Here is a 17,231-nt window from a genome sequence, read left to right as displayed (position 1 = left end):
AAACACACTCTATTTTTACCTTACAACATAGTCTCAGTTTTGTTTTTTCAGAGACATATATTTGTCTGTATAATATACACATACACTAAAGGAAGTTTTCATTATTTGTATAACTATAAATACACACAAACAGTGCTTTGCAAACCTTAAGGCACTATACAAATAAATGCTAGCTGTAACCAACACATAATTAATTTTATCTATCTATCTATCTATCTATCTATCTATCTATCTATCTATCTATCTATCTATCTATCTATCTGTATTTATTTATTTAAATAAACTCTTACCTTCTGCCTTGGAAGATCAATAAGGGCTAGGTAATGGGAGTTAAGTGACTTGCCCAGGGTCACACAGCTAGGTAGTGTCTGAGGTCAAATTTGAACCCAGGAACTCCCATCTCTGGGCCTGGCTTTCAATCTACTGAGTTACCCAGCTGCCCCCCACACAATTCATTTTAGAGATGATATTTTAAATGCCTTGTGAAGAACAGTTTCTTGTGTGCTGTTGTTGGAGACTGAATATTTTTAACTCTTGTCACAAACAAGTAAAAATCAAACATGTATCTGTTAGAATCTGATCTTGGAGCTTTAGGAAGGTGTATAATATATATTGAAAAAGCACCTTTTAAGGAATTTGGAGATTTGAGTTCTCATTTAGCTTTATGACTAAGACTCTTTGCTTCTGTTTCCTGTAAAATAAGTGGTTTAGATTAACTGGCCTTTAGTTGTTTTTCTGTTCTCTAATTCTATCATTCATTTAAAATAGATTGGGAGGAATCATAGGAAAGTTTTTCTTGGTGTTTTAATACTACAAATAAAACAACAACTGACATTGATATAGTGTTTAAAGGTTTGCAAAATATTTATGTATAATTATTTCATTTGTACTTCATAGCATTTCTCAATCAATCAATCATTCAGCATTTAAGTGACTACTGTATGCCAGGCACTGTGCTAAGTGCTGCTTAAATGTCAGATTTCAAATGTACTTGATGGAAAAAGGGCCTAATCAAACTAGATGTACATAAAATGAATCTGGGATGTTTTATTGGAAATTGAGGGGAGGTGGTGCAAATGAACATCTCATTTTGAATATCCAAGGACCTTTATAAGGAAATCTACAGGTTTTGATGCAGTTCAAAGAAGTAAAAATGGTTGCCAAGGTGTGACAGCTTTTGGTTTAAATGAGGAGAGCTCTTAAATGTGGAAATTCTCTTCACCTGTAGAGAATGACTCTCTTTTCACCTGCAGCCTATAGCTTCAGTGCTTGGGAATCCCAAAGTGGTCAGGGACTTGCCCCAGGCTCACACAGCTCCCATAGTGTGAATGTGTCTCGGACAAGCCTGGCTCCCTGATATGCTGCCTAGTCAGGCCTGTGGTTAAAATGAGACATGAGAACTCGGTGTGAAAATGGCTTCCTTCGCCAACCTGCCTCCCCCAGGGGTTTCATTTGCAGTTGCCTGGGCACGGAGGAGTGGACTGCAGACAGACAGACAGAAGGCCCGTGGGCGTTCGTCTGACGCTCCGCCCCGTGCGCAGGGGAGCCTCCCCTCCTCTAGATGTCACTGTGGCTCCGCGCGAGTTCCTGTTTCTCTGTGGTTGTAGCGCTGGGGGAGGCGAGGGCTGTAACCGGAGGAATGATGGCTGATGAAGAGGAGGAAGCCAAGCAGTCCGTGCAGCTCTTGCAGGTAAGGGGACTGGGGGCGAAAGCGCTTACGCTAGATTGGTTTATTGATTGTGAATCCACGCGCCCAGCTATGCTGCCCGGTGGATGCGGGGTGCAGTTACTCTACAAACTCTTTTCCGAGTGGGGGGGCCGTTACTGGGGGTGCGGAAGCGTCCTGGGCCGGGGGTGGGGGTGGGGTGAGCTGCGAAGCTTCCTGGTTTGGGGCTGGGGTCCCTGGAGGCCAACGTTTACGTATTAGTAGCCCCGGGGACTGTGCAGGTCGTGCAGCCTGGATGCTCCGCAGCCGCTGGGGTGCCCCCTCCTGTGTATGCCCAGGGCATTTACGTTTCTCTCTCTGGTGGAAGGGGCATGGTGGGAGCTTTACTAGCAGTCTTTTTCTTACACTATTCAGATAAGATTCTGGTTTCTTTTCTCTCCAACCCCTTGGATTTCTTTTTCCTCACAGAGTACAACTCCTCCCACCTCCCCTTTTCGTCAGGTTCACCTACCATGCACTTGTTGTCGGATTGTTTTGCCTCTCCCCATTCTCTGCACGCCCACTCCTTTCAGCCACGAAGCTGGCAACAGTAGAGACAGTCTTGTTCTTCTCATGCCATTATTTTCTTGGGGAAAGTCGTCTTGCCTTTCTGTCGGGGTTCAATAGTATTCTAAAGTAACCTTCTAGAGGGGAGACAGATAAGGGAGCCTATGCAAAGTGCAGAAATAAGGGAAGGCAGTGGCTGGGAAAAGGTTGTTTTTGCTTGTTTTCATAGGCTTCTTGGGATGGAAGGGATTTCTGGCTGTCTAGTCTGTTTCTCTACCCCTTGGGTGGGCTTCTTAACCAAACCCAGAAAAGACCTGGTGTATTTGTCAGATAAGAGATACATGAATTATGCTTTCTATGTCTCAGTTTCAGGGCCCAGCCAAGAGTAGCCAAACAGACAAGTTTTTGGTTGAATTCTAGATCCTCAAGATAAGAACATATCAACAGATTTTTGATAATGGAGAGAAAAATATTATTCTGACAGTGACATATTTCTTGTGGAGGCTGTAGCCCCTAAAATATAGGCTCAAGCTTTGGCTACTTTGTCATCTTTTTTGATTGGTGTTCTAGTCCTGTTGTCCTAACCCTTAAGAGAATCAGAGTGTTGTGGTTTCTGAGTTAAAGATTGCTTTCTGTTACTAACCAATCTCAGATTACCCTGTTTCATTAAAGTTCCTTTCAAATGATGGCACCATCCCTGTACTTTTTTTAGGAACTGGTAGATCAGCTCTACTCATTTCGGGACCACTACTTTGAGACTCATCCAGTTGAATATGCCAGTCAGAAGCATCAGGATGTGCGTGAAGAAATGGAGAAGACCCTACACAAGATGGAAGAAGCAGTAGGTATGGCCCTCAAGGTCCAAGAGTAAAAGCCAGTGTTCCTTTGCCTGGGAAGTAAGATGGCCTCTTCCTCCCTGTGTGTATTCTCTAAAGGGACACTACTAGTTGGTCAAATAAAACATGTCTTTCTTGAAGGGATAGACCATAACTAATGCATGTAGTAAAAAAAGGCTCCATTGAAATCTCCCAAATTCTTAGCTTCTTCCCTACTATGATGGAAAAGGGTCACTCACCTCTTGCTAAAGTATTGAGTAGTCTCCTTGCCTTTCCCTTTCTAACCCAAACATAGTTACCATAATACTTTTCCTATAGCAACAGATTGTTCATACCATTCTCTTCCTTAGAAACTGTCAGTGACTTCTTTTGACCTATAAAATAAAGTCTGAACTAGGCCCTGCATGACTTGCTCCCTTTCAAAACTTCATTTAGTGAGTATTTATTAAGTGCCTTCCCATGTTCTGGGAACATGAGACAAAAATTAAGTTGTTCCTGCCCTTAAGAACCTCATATTTAATTGAGAGGAACAATATCTACTTATGCTAAATACAAAGTATATACAGAATATACTAGCAATTGGGAAGGTACTAGCAATTGGGAGGATCAGGATAAATTTCTTGTAGGAGGTTGCATGTAAATTGAGCTTTGAAGGAGCATCTATAATTAGTGTTTTCATTTCCTCTCTCTCTTTTAATTGTACAGTCTGACTTATGATTTTATCATTTAACTGAAACTGCTTTCCAAAGTTACCAGTGGCCTCTTAATTGCCAAATCTAATGACTTTTCTTCAATTGTCATCCTTTTTGACCTCTCTTGTAGTCTTTGACACTACTGATCAGCCTTTTCTTCTTCATAATACTTTCTTCTCTCTAGGTCTTTGGGACATTAATTTCTCCTTCCCTCCTCCCTATGTGATAGTTCCTTCTTAGAATTCTTTGCTGGAACATCAACCAGGTCATGCCAGCTAATCATGGGTGTCCACCAGGGCTCTGGCCTCTTTTTTTCTCCCTCTGAACTTTTTCCCTTGATGATATCAGTTCCCATGGATTCAAATAACATTTTTTTTAAACCCTTGCCTTTTGTTGTCATATTGATACTAAGTATCAGTTTTAAGGCAAAAAAAAGTGGTAAGGGCTAAGTGACTTGCTGGGGCTTACACTGCTGGGAAGTATCTGAGGTCTAGTTTGAACCCACAACCTTCCATTTGCAGGCCTGGCTCTCAATACACTAAGCCACCTAGCTGCCCCAGTTATCATCTGTATAATGATAATTCCCAGACCTGCTTATCTAACCCTAACCTTTCTTCTGACTTTTAGTCTTTGATCTCCAACTGCCTATTAGACATTTCAAATTGGAAGAAGGGAAGAGTTCTCTCCTCTTCTAATGACCCTATTACTGTTGAAGGTTCTACCATCTGCCTGGTGACCCAGGCTCATAAGCGGGAACTCTTCACTCTCATCTCCCATATCCAATTGGTTGCCCTCTCTTTGCCTATATTACATCTCTAACATAGGCCACCTTCTTTTTGACATGGCTACTACCCTGGTCTGGGCCCTCATTGTTGTCCTTGAGTGCTTGCAGTACACTGCTGGTATGTCTCCCCACTTTAGTCCATCCTCCACTCAGCTGCCGATTGGTCTTTCTAAAGTAAAGGGCTGCTAATGTTACTCTCCTCAGTAAACTCCAGTGGCTCCCCAATTCCTTCAGAGTCATATAAAAATATCTCCTATTTGGCCTTCAAAAGCCCTTTCCAATCTGGCTTCCTCCTACTTTTCTAGTTGTCTTATTCCTTACTCTCCCAATATACTCTTAGTTCCAGGGACATTGATTTCCTTGCTGTTTCTCAAACAAGACATTCTATTTCTGGGAATTTTCACTGGCTGTCCTTCATTTGTGCAATTCTCTCCCTGTACTTTTGGCCTCCCTGTTTCTTTTTTAAGTCACAGCTAAAATTCTACCTTCTACAAGAAGCTTTTCCCAGACCCCCTTAATGCCAGTAGTGCCTCCATCCTGTTGATTCTATCCAGTTTATCCTGCTTCTGTGCTGTTTGCATGTTGTCTTCTCCCATTAAACTGTGATGTTCTTGAGAGCAGGTACTGTTCTTTGCCTTTTTTTGTATACCTTGTGCTTAGCACAGTGCCTGGCATATAGTAGATGCTTAATAAAGGTTTAATGACTGACTGACTGAAGGAAGCGAAGTGTTCTCTGAGGGAGATAAGGAATGAGGAGGGAGTAAATACATCCCAGATATTGAGATAGACTTTGCAAAGGCACAGAGGAGGGATAATATATTATGGATAGAAAATAGCATGTAGGCCTTTTAGCCAGAATATAGTGTGCAAAAGCAAGTAAGGTACAGTAATCTTAGAAAGGCAAGACGAAGCTATCTTTGAAGCACTTTAAATGTTAAACAAAGGATATTATATTAGAGGTAAGAGGAAGCCAAAGAGCTTCTTGAAAAAGGGAGTGACATGATCAGACTTGCTTTAAGAGTATCAATTTGTTAGTAATGTGGGAGTAGAATGAGAGAGGGCATAGTCTGGCAACTAGAGAATCTTTTCCCCTTCTATATTCCTCTGTTTCAGCCAAATTATTCTAATCGTTATCTACTCCCTATGCCATAAAGCCTTGTTTCTTTATTCTTGTTTGTACCATTTCCTTTGCCTAGGTTATTCTCCTTTTCCATTTTTTAGGCATTACTATTCCTATAAGACCTTGAAATCTTTCCTTATTTTAAAAACATATATTTATTTATACAAGTAGTAGCTTTCCCCACTATTCTTCCTTCCCTTCCCCCATATTTGAACACTACATTAAAAATAAAACAAGAAGAAAAGTAAATCATCATAATAAATATGCATAGGTCACCAAAGCATTCCCACACTTGTCATGTCCAAAAGTGTATATCTCATTTTGCAATTTTGGTTCATCCCCTCTCTGGCAAGGGATGGGTATTTAATTTTCAGGCCTATGGACTCATGGTTTATCATTGTATTGATCAGAATTCTAAAATATTTCAGTTTTTTTCCTTTGTAACACTGTTGTCATTATATAATTGTTCTCTTTGGTTTGCTCACTTTACCCTGTATTAATTCATAGTGACCTTGTCAGTTTCCTATTAAATTGTGCATTTTGTTATTTCTTGTGGTTCAGTGATAATTCTATTCCATTTATTCATATACACATTTTATTTACCTATTCCTCAATATGAGAATATACCTCTGGTTTCCAGATTTTTTACTGCTATGAAAAGAGTTGCCATAACTTTTTTTTATATATAATCCTTTTCCACTTTTATCTTTTTGGGTTATACACTTAATAGCTGGGCCAAAGGGTATATACAGTTTAGTTACTTTTAGGATATGGTTTCAAATTGATTTCCAAAATGGTTAGACTAACCCACAGTTCCACCAACAATGTAATTGTTTGTATGTTTTCCTGTATTCCTTCCCAAATTTATTTTCTTCGTTGTCATCGTGACCATTCTCATGGACTTAAGTTAGAACTTCAGAGTTGCTTCAGTTTTCATTTTTTTCTAATAATTAATGATTTGGAATATTTTTTTCATGTGGTCTTTGGTCACTTGAATTCTTTTTTTTTAATTTTTTTTTTCAATTCTTAATTCTTTTCCTCTCCAATCCTGTCACCCACTGAGAAGGCAAGAAATGTGATATCCGTTATACTTCTTAAGTTATACAAAACATTTCTACATTAGCCATGTTAAAAAAAAGCAAGGAAAATAAAAAAGGAAATAAAAATATGCTTTTGTTTCACTCTGAATCGATTAGTTCTCTCTTTGGAAAACAATAGCATTTCTTATGAGTCCTTTGGAATTCTGGTGGATTATCATATTGTTCAGTTACTGAGTTTTTCACAGTTGCTTATCTTTACAATATTGCCGTTACTATGTACATTGTTCTCCTGATTCCGCTCACTTTATTTTGCATAGGTTCATATATTTACTTAGATTTTTCTGAATTAACCCCTTTTGTAATTTCTTATAACACAATAGTATTCCATCAAATTCATATACCATAACCTGTTCAACCATTCCCCAATGATGGGCACTTCTTCATTTCCCATTCTTTGCTGCCCAAAAAGGGCTGCTATAAATATTTTTGTACATATGGGTCCTTTTTCTTTGGTCTCTTGGTAACTGTATGGCTAGGTCAGAGGGTATGCAGTTTTGTAGCACTTGGGGCATAGTTCCAAATTGTTCTCCAGAATGATTGGACTAGTTCACAGCTCCAGCTAATAATGATAGCTTGGATTCTTGAAGTCTTTCCTCATTGGCTCTACTTCTTTCCAGTAAACTCTCTATTACTTGCCCTTAGTTTTTTGTAAACAGTCATTTGATACTTCACATATGATACTTTATATTGATAGTTGGCTTTTTCATGTGCATGACCTAGTTTTATACACACTTCCAAGGTAAATCTATAAGCTTTTTGTGGGCAAGGACTATATCTTAACATGTAATGATTTGTGACACCGTGCTCAGTACAGTATAGTAGAAATTTGGTATTTTTGTTGATTATAATTTTCCCCAAGTCTTCCTACTGGTATAGAGCTATATTCTGGGGAAAGATCCCTTTTAGGATTGTCTCAGATTTCAATTTCTTTTACCTTTTCCTCCTTTATAGGCTATTCCCAGGAAAAGGCCTGGGTTCTTATGCTGACAGGGAAGGCTCTGAATGTGACTCCAGACTATAGTCCTCAGGCTGAGGAGCTTTTGTCGAAGGCTGTGAAGTTGGAGCCTGAGCTGGTGGAAGCCTGGAACCAGCTGGGTGAGGTGTACTGGAAGAAAGGGGATGTTGCAGCTGCACACACCTGCTTCTCTGGAGCCCTCTCCCATGTGAGCTTCCTGCTATATTTACAGGAATCACATATGGAAAGGATGAAATTCCTCTGCTGTTTGGGAATTCCCTCAGTACATGAAAGCCAGGTTGAATCTAAACCAGAATTAGAAGACTAGAAACAGGAATTGAGGAATAAACCTGGAGGAGGGAATGAGGGAAAAAGGACTAAGAAAGGGAGAAGGTAATGGATTTGGGTGAGGGACAGCCAGGAATGAAAACAGTTAGATATAGAACTGGTCTCAGGGAATGGGAACAAAAAGTGGTAAAAATGAGTCTAGGCTTAGAAATGAGAATGATGAGAAGATGGGCTCAGAGAATATGATCAATTAGGAGGAGATGGGGTCAGGAGGGTTCCTGGGGGTTGACTGTAGATCTCTTTCATTTGTAGTACAAAAACAAAGTCTCCCTGCAAAATTTGTCAATGGTGCTTCGTCAGCTTCGGGCTGAGACTGGTGAAGAACATTCCCGTCATGTCATGGACAGTGTCCGGCAGGCCAAATTAGCTGTGCAGATGGATGTGCATGATGGACGTTCATGGTGTGAGTGCTTCCCTAGAGGATTTCATATTTGTTTTTTTGGGGGGGGGGATTGTTAGATTTTACTTTTGATAAATCTGGAGGACGCCCTATTGAATTATAGTGAGGAGAGAACTAGGGGTTTTTAAACTTTTTTGGGTCATGAAACCTCTGGTGCTCTAGGGAAACCTGTGGACCTCTTTGTAGGATAATGTTTTTTTTTTTGGGGTTCAAATTTTATTTTATTTTATTTTTTTGACTTTTTAAACATTATTTTATTTGGTTATTTACAAACATTATTCATTGGAAACAATGATCATTATCATTTCCTCCCCCCGCCCCCTCCCACCACTTCTCCCATAGCCGGCGCACAATTCCACTGGGTTTCACATGTGTTCTTGGTTCGAACCCATTTCCATGTTGTTGGTATTTGCACTAGAGTGTTCATTTAGAGTCTCTCCTCAGTCATTTCCTCTCAGCCCCTGTAGTCAAGCAGTTGCTTTTCATCAGTGTTTTTACTCCCACAGTTTGTCCTCTGCTTGTGGATAGTGTTTTTTAGATCCCTGCAGATTGTTCAGAGACATTGCATTGTCCCTAGTGGAGAAGTCCATTACATTCGATTGTACCACAGTGTATCAGTCTCTGTGTACAATGATTTCCTGGTTCTGCTTCTCTCGCTCTGTATCACTTCCTGGAGGTCGTTCCAGTTCACATGGAATTCCTCCAGTTTATTATTCCTTTTAGCACAATAGTATTCCATCACCAACATATACCACAATTTGTTCAGCCATTCCCCAATTGAAGGGCATCCCCTCATTTTCCAATTTTTGGCCACCACAAAGAGCGCAGCTATGAATATTCTTGTACAAGTCTTTTTCCTTATCTCTTTGGGGTATAAACCTAGTAGTGCTATGGCTGGATCAAAGGGCAGACAGTCTTTTAGTTCCCTTTGGGCATAGTTCCAAATTGCCCTCCAGAATGGTTGGATCAGTTCACAACTCCACCAGCAATGAATTAATGTCTCTACTTTGCCACATCCCCTCCAGCATTCATTACTTTCTGTTGCTGTCATGTTAGCCAATCTGCTAGGTGTGAAGTGATACCTCAGAGTTGTTTTGATTTGCATCTCTCTGATTATAAGAGATGTAGAGCACTTTTTCATGTGCTTATTAATAGTTTTGATTTCTTTGGCTGAGAACTGCCTGTTCATGCCCCTTGCTCATTTATCAATTGGAGAATGGCTTGATTTTTTGTACAATTGATTTAGCTCTTTGTAAATTTGAGTAATTAAACCTTTGTCAGAGGTTTTTATGAAGATTGCTTCCCAATTTGTTGCTTTCCTTTTGATTTTAGTTATATTGGTTTTGTTTGTACAAAAGCTTTTTAATTTGATGTAGTCGAAATTATTTATTTTACATTTTGTGACTCTTTCTATGTTTTGTTTGGTTTTAAAGTCTTTCCCTTCCCAAAGGTCTGACATGTATACTATTCTGTGTTTACCTAATTTACTTATAGTTTCCTTCTTTATGTTCATGTCAGTCACCCATTTTGAATTTATCTTGGTGTTAGGATAATGTTTTTAAATGTATAAAATAAAATGCAAAAGATTATTACCAAGGAAAATACAGTTATCAAAATATTTTTCAAATCCAAGTTCATGCACCCCAGGATAAGTACTCCTATGCTCTGCTTTCTAAAATGAGTTTTTGTCACCCTACTAAGGGATGAAATGGAATGATCTAGTGCTGATTATGGATAATCACTTGGGGTTGGGCTTCTTACTTACCTGCTTTTGCATTTCTTATTCAGATATCTTAGGAAATGCATACCTCTCCCTCTTCTTCAACGCAGGCCAGAACCCTAAGATTTCTCAGCAAGCTCTCAGTGCTTATGCCCAAGCAGTGAGTATTAATGGTCACCTGGGACAGATTGGGGGGGGGGGATGGCAAAAGATTCCTAATAGATATGATTATAGCCTTTTAATAAATAGCATGAGAGACATTTAGTCTCATTTTTAAAAATAAATTTATTTCTCTTTGTTAAATTGTATTTTTTTAACTTGCATGTAGAAACAATGTTTTGAATTTATTTTCTCAGTTACATGTAGAAATAAATTTTGACAATTATTTTCTGACATTTTAGGATTTAGTCCCCTTCCTCCCACAGTCTCCAAGGAAGTAAATAGTCTGACATAGGTTGTACCAGTGCTTTCATGCAATATGTATTTCTGTAGGCTCCATGTCATGACTCAAGACACTTGTCACATCTACAATATATATACAATAAACATTTCATGAAGGAAATAAAATGAAGGATGGTGTGCTTTGATCTATAATCGGATTCCATTTTATTTCTTTCTTTGCACATGCTTGTGGTATAGGAAACAGTTATTACCAGCTGAATGTCAACTCTGGCATGAGTCAATTGGTCTGACTTCCCATAGGCTCATTAGCTGAATAAAAGAATGTAGCATGCACTGGGACTTTAGTTTTTCTCTTTGTGTAGAAATTTAACTATTACCTTATAGTAATTACTTGGCTTATAGTAATAGTTAATGACAATTTTTCTTAACAATCAGTTACTAACATTTGAATACATATTTTAAAAACATTAAAGATTGGAATGTTTAAATGTTTTTTTTATTACATTTAAACTAATGTTCTATGTATTAGTAATTTAGTAATCTAGTTCTGGAATTCTTCGAGGTTTAAATAGAAAACCTTGAACTCTTTGTGTCAAAAGCCTGGTAGGATATAGTTCCTGCCTTAAGAATTGCTTTTCCTCTAAAATTCCTTGCAGATAGATAACTTCCTTCCATCTTCTATTTGCTTACAACTTCTTAGGAAACATTATTTTGCTATTACTCCCCATTTAACTCTCAGAGCCTCTTTGTTACTTTCCTTTTTCTCCATCTTTTTTTTTGTATAGACATTCTTTCAGCATTATATTTTTTTCATTACATGGTTTTGTTTCTATTACCAAAAGAAAATTATAGCTTTGTTTCCACTTGTTAACTCTGCAATTCTGTTTTTCCAATATCTTTGTCCTCATGAATGCTTTACTATTCAAAGAGTAGATTTCTTTTTTAAGAACCTTTGTAGATATCTAGCAGGTTTTATAACCTGTACCCTGTCAGAGCCTTGCTTTAAATTAATAAAAAATCCTTTTCTCTTTCCCCACTTCATAACCTAGATTTTAAAACACATTTAAAAAAGAGCCATATATGTAGGCACACATGTGTATACATGTACCTGTATGTACATGTATGCAATATACAAATATATACACGTGTATTTGTATATATGTATATAAAATTTCCTTACTTTGTACTTGATCTGTGTGTTCTACTATTGGGATCACACATCTTTTGCATTTCCCTTTATCTGTTACACCTAGTTTCAGGTATTGGGTTTGGAGATTGAGTATAATTTTTAATCTAACTTTTAATAAAGTTGGGAAAGAGAAACATCTTTCTGGATGTGTCCATTATTACTTCAGACAGAGGAAATGGAATCGGAATGAGATGTATTTTTTTCCATTTTAACCATAAATTCTCCTAAATTCTTGGAATGCTCATTAATTATTTTATGTCATCAATTAATTAGTTTGTTTATTTATTTATAAAACCTTTACTTTCTGTCTTAGAATCAATACTGGGTATTGGTTCTAAGGCAGAAGAGTGGTTAAGGGCTAGGCAATGGGGGTCAAGTGACTTGCCCAGTGTCACATAGCTAGGAAGTGTCTGAGGTCAAATTTGAACCCAGGACCTCCAGTCTCTGGGTCTGACTCAATCCACTGAACTACTCAGCTGCCCCTTGATGCTGATTAATTATTGACATTTCTCTCTGTCATTGTTTCTTATACCTGAACTATACTCAGCATTGCTTTTCCTTTTCATCTCTATTACATTTTTCCTTTTAAAGTTAAAACTGAATTGTATACTTTCCCCCTTTCTATCTTGCTCTGAGAACCACAGTCAAATCAGTACTATTTTTGTCTTTAGAAAGGGCATGTCACTGGATTCTTTTATTGTTTCATTTACCATCTGTCTGACTTCCTAGACCCAAATACCCCTCCCTGACCATCTCTTCCCTCCATATGTTTGTTTCCTTCTATTAAAATGTAAACTCTTTGAGTGTCAGTACTGTCTCTGTTTGCATTTATATCCCCAGGGCTTAACACAATTCATGGAATACAGTTTTAAGAAATTTTCCCTTGGGGCAGCTGGGTACCTCAGTGGACTGAGAGCCAGGCCTAGAGTCAGGAGGTCCTAGGCACAAATCTGGCCTCAGACACTTTCCAGCTGTGTGACCCTGGGCAAGTCACTTAACCTCCATTGCCTACCAAAAAACAAAAAAGAAATACTTTCCCATTCATTCATTCAAAATGATTTCATACTTATTAATTTTATTCTTATAATATTCTATCAGCTAATTATAATAATATTTTAAAAGTACACATGAAATAGTAGCAAGGATAAATAAGTCACAAGTTTTCCATTTATTTGATTCATTATGAAGCTTCATTATGTGGGTGTTTGTCTCTTTTTGATAGAGCAGATTGCGACTGTATCTATTGCAGAAACAGTGGCATAACAAAGTAGGTATGTAACTCTTTGTCATGGAGGGAAATCTTCAGAGCTTCTGTGAGGCTCTAGCCATGTTTAGAGTTATTATTTTCTGGTTGAATTAGTGATGGATGACTTTTTTATATCTTACTGCAGGAAAAAGTGGACCGGACTGCTTCCAGTAATCCAGATCTCCATCTGAACAGGGCAACGGTAAGACAATTTAAAGCCCATATATGTAAGGAAGTCTTAGTTTATTGAGATAGTTGAGTAGAATTATAGTTAAACTTGGTACAATTAATTTAGAGGAAATACAAAATTTTTTAGGGAGGACCAGCCCTATCTGATATGATAATGGATAGGGATAGTAGAGAGAGTGAACAGGGAATAAAGAAATGGGAAAGGATTGAGGGGAAAAAAATTCAAATGGAAAAAGGGAAGAAATCTGAAAAGATTTCTGTTCACTTAGATATTAAATGAATAGCCTGCAAATGAGATACCAAAATATATGTATGTAAAGAACTATGCAAAAGTTAATATTATCAATGGGTGTAAATATCATGGGATGGGGAGGAATCTTGATCATTTCTTTATATACAGCTGTATAAATATGAGGAAAATTATGAAGAGGCCCTGGAAGGCTTCTCTAGGGCTGCAGCACTAGACCCAGCCTGGCCAGAGCCCCAGCAACGAGAGCAACAACTCCTGGAATTTCTAGATAGATTGACCAGCCTCCTTGATAGCAAGGTATGGTAGCCTGGACAGACTGACTGACCTTTTTCATGGTAGGGTTAGTGGGATTGGAATTGGCAGCGGTTAATGGAATTGCAATTAGGCAATGTGGGTGGGAATCCAGGTAGAGGTGAGACTGTGGTGGGGAAAATGTAGCTTGGGGGAGGAATTAGTCTTTTGATATCTTTTTCTTTTCATCTTCATTATCTGCAGGGTAAGGTGAAGGCCAAGAAATTGCAGAGCATGTTGGGAAATCTTCGGCCAGCCCAGTTGGGTCCTTGTGGGGATGGGCGCTATCTGGCAGCCTCTGGGCAGAAGGTGGCACTGGAGCTAAAGCCATTGAGTACTTTGCAACCTGGCATGAACAGTGGTACTGTAGTGTTGGGCAAAGTTTTGTTCAGCCTTACCACAGAAGAGAAAGTACCCTTGTGAGTGTCTGTGCTAATCTAATGTTCTGCCAGGATTTTCTTTGGCAACTGAGAGGTCCTACTTGAATACCCTCCCTAGTCATAGTGGCTTTTGGGTAGAGTTGAAAGTCATCTTATTTCCCTTCTATGGATGTTCTTAGAGTAGTCATTGCATGGTTAATTTCTGTAATGCCTTTTATCTCAGGGAGAGAACCCTATTAAATCTGTGATGTCCCCTTTCTTGAGCTTTTGCTTTGTCCCATTTGGTAGATGGGCCTTGTTATTCCAGGCTTTAAATAAGGAAAGGTTTAGCAGGTAGGTTTAAGAGAAGATTTAAGAGAAGGGAAGAAAATAGATTGGTTGGGGAGGTTATCCCAGATGTTTTGGATTAAAAAAAGAAGGAAAGTTGAGAAAAATGCCAATGAAATAAGATAATTATGAGAAGTAAATATGGGAAACCTTATGGATAGAAGACTAGTCTTGCAATCAGGAAGAACTGGATTCAAATCCTGATGTTTTAGTTGGATGACCCTGTAACTTTCTAAGACTAGATTTCAGATGAGTTGCACATCTGCATTGATAAAAGGGATTTTCCCCCCATAATGGGGGTTCCTTACACTGTTGAAAACAGGCTGTCTCTTCTTTCCCCCTCCCCCCAAAAAGTATAGGGGATATATAATGGAAGACAGGCTAGAGGGGTGCTTTATTGATTCACATTTTATGTGGAGAACTATAAAGAGTTAGCTTGAAAGAAGATGTGATTATAATTAAAATGACAGACAAGAAATATGCTTTTAGCCTCAACAATTTGGTTGATATTTCATCATAATTAATATTTGTTGTATGTTTCCTGGAAACGTACATAATGGTAATTTATGCTCCTTCCCCTGCCTTCTTGGGCTTACAATATAATCAAAATGATGAGGATGGAAACTCCTCTTGGAAAATAGAGAATGATAGACGCATGGAACTGGTTTACTATTTCTCTAGTTTTTTTTTTCCTCAAATTCCTTGTTTCTAGTCTTCTCTTCTGCCAACACTTCCATCTATCTTTCTCACCTTTGGCAGCACATTTGGTCTGGTGGATTCCGAGGGCCCCTGTTTTGCAGTGACGGTGTATAATATGGTACAGAGTTGGGGTGTACTCATTGGTGACTCTGTAGCCATCCCTGAGCCCCACCTACGGCGCCATCAAATCCAGCATAAAGGAAAGGTGAGTGAAGGCTGCCAGATCCTCTCTCTCTATTTCTTTCTTTGAACCAGATCTCACAACAGGGAACTCGCCTCTTATCAGGACCTTAGGTATCCTGTTCCAGACCTTCAGTGGGACAATAAACTCTTTGATAGAAATCCCTCAACTTGATGTTTTCAACTTTAAGTGAATCTATGGGTACTTTTGAGGTACACTGAGCTAGTATGCTTCCCTATAATTAGAAAAATTACTGTCTTAATTTTTTTTGCTTCCTTAAAAAAATATTATCCTTTTAGTGGTCATGTTGGTGATTTTCTTCTTATCCCAAGCATCTCTCTCATATTTTGAGAACAGTGGAGAAATGCAAATATTTTCTCAGAACCCCTTTTCATTTTTTTATCAGTGTCCTAAGCCCTTGTTCTTTTTGGTAAGTTTAATAGCCTAGGACATTTCTCAGTTATTCTTTGTGCTCATTTCCAATTGTAGCCTTGCCTGGCATAATGGGAGATGGATTTGACATGCATAAATATTGGGTGGGAGGAAGAGGAGGAGATGTTGTGGTCCATTCTGGATTTTGCTTTTTTCCCCAAGACTGGTACTGATCTTCTCTGTCTTGTTTCTTTTAGAACTACTCCTTTTCCTGTATTCGTGTGGAAACACCCCTCTTGTTGGTGGTAAATGGGAAGCCACAAGGCTCCAGCAGCCAGGCTGCTTCCACTGTGGCATATCGACCACAGAGTGAATGACTCTCAGAATCGTCCTACTTAAAGGAAGAAGTGGGGACATGGAGAGATGTTCCAGGGAATGAAGAGGCCGGATGACTCTTATCTAGTGACTCAGAGGGGTGGGCATGTGTTGGGTTGGATTTTTCCTTTTTTGTCTTATTACATAACTTAACTTCTCTTCCTCCAGTCCCTATATTGCCCCGTCTCAGCTCTTTCAGTGCCTGCCCCCTTACATGGGGTAACATCTGTTGTTTTCACTGATCCCTATATTCTGGGCTGAGGTCATTGGATAGGTGTGAGTGCTGGGCCTAGGCTATGGGGGCTGGGTCCCCAAGGTTCCTATTTTTGGATCTTTCCTGAGCCACGTGTGTATATATAAATTAGTTCAATATTTATTGCTGGGGAAGGGACTGAAATTTTTTATAGTTTGTTTTTTGACAATGCTTTTTTAATTTTTAAGTCAAGGCTTTGCCCTTTCTGTGAAGCAGGGGCAACAATTAAATTCATTTGGAAAAACAAAACCAAACAAAGGCACCTGTAGTTTATTTACTTTTATTCTCCTTTTTTCTTGTTGCCACACCAGTTAACATAGTGTTACTTTAGACTCTATGAATAGGGGGACGAGTGGGAAGTATTAAAGCTTGTCTGGCTGCTTATTTTGGGTTCAAAATACCTCTAGACTCAAATATTTCCAAACAGACCTTCCTAAGTAACAGGACTTCTTCAATTATCTTAATCAGGTTTTAGTTCTTTTTCCTATCCCTTTCCCAGGGCCTTACTTTCTGAGAACCTTTGTGTCTCCTTGTTACCATCATACTTAGAATTCCCCTGTAGACACAGAATTAAATGTAGAACACACACTTAACACCAAAGAGATACAAGAGAAACAGAAGTGCTTTTGATTTCTTTAGGGCCCACTGCCTAGTTTTCGTTAGGCCTTCTGATGGTTGATATGTTTGTTCCTGTCCCAGGAGGGAAAGCAGTCCTACTTTAGTGTTCTCACACCTCCTCTACATTTTCCTTTTCTTTGCTAGTCTTGGGAGTTTTCCAGATTTGGTAATTCCAAATGGAGAAATAAGTGAGTGAGATCTTGAAACCCTTTAAATGAGGGTTGAGGATATGAAGTTGGGAAGAGACTATTGGTTCCTGTGAAGGAAATCAATAAAAGACATGGGAGAAACT

At 38.8% G+C, this 17,231-nt stretch overlaps 1 protein-coding gene across 1 annotated transcript; it reads left to right on the top strand.

Annotated features, from left to right (window-relative positions):
- The first annotated feature begins 1,444 nt into the window (after window positions 1-1,444).
- On the top strand, window positions 1,445-16,579 carry TTC5 (tetratricopeptide repeat domain 5). The gene is made up of 10 exons (XM_001379137.5): window positions 1,445-1,690; window positions 2,925-3,057; window positions 7,696-7,907; window positions 8,300-8,450; window positions 10,236-10,327; window positions 13,150-13,206; window positions 13,594-13,740; window positions 13,939-14,153; window positions 15,201-15,345; window positions 15,951-16,579. The coding sequence occupies exons 1-10, from the start codon at window positions 1,562-1,564 to the stop codon at window positions 16,068-16,070; spliced, it is 1,401 nt and encodes a 466-aa protein (XP_001379174.4). The 5' UTR covers window positions 1,445-1,561; the 3' UTR covers window positions 16,071-16,579.
- Window positions 16,580-17,231: the final 652 nt, after the last annotated feature.

The sequence above is a fragment of the Monodelphis domestica genome, chromosome 1 (assembly GCF_027887165.1).
Source record: "Monodelphis domestica isolate mMonDom1 chromosome 1, mMonDom1.pri, whole genome shotgun sequence".
NCBI lineage: Eukaryota > Metazoa > Chordata > Mammalia > Didelphimorphia > Didelphidae > Monodelphis > Monodelphis domestica.
Note: the sequence above shows the minus strand (reverse complement) of the source record. Positions and strands in the feature narration are given on the sequence as shown.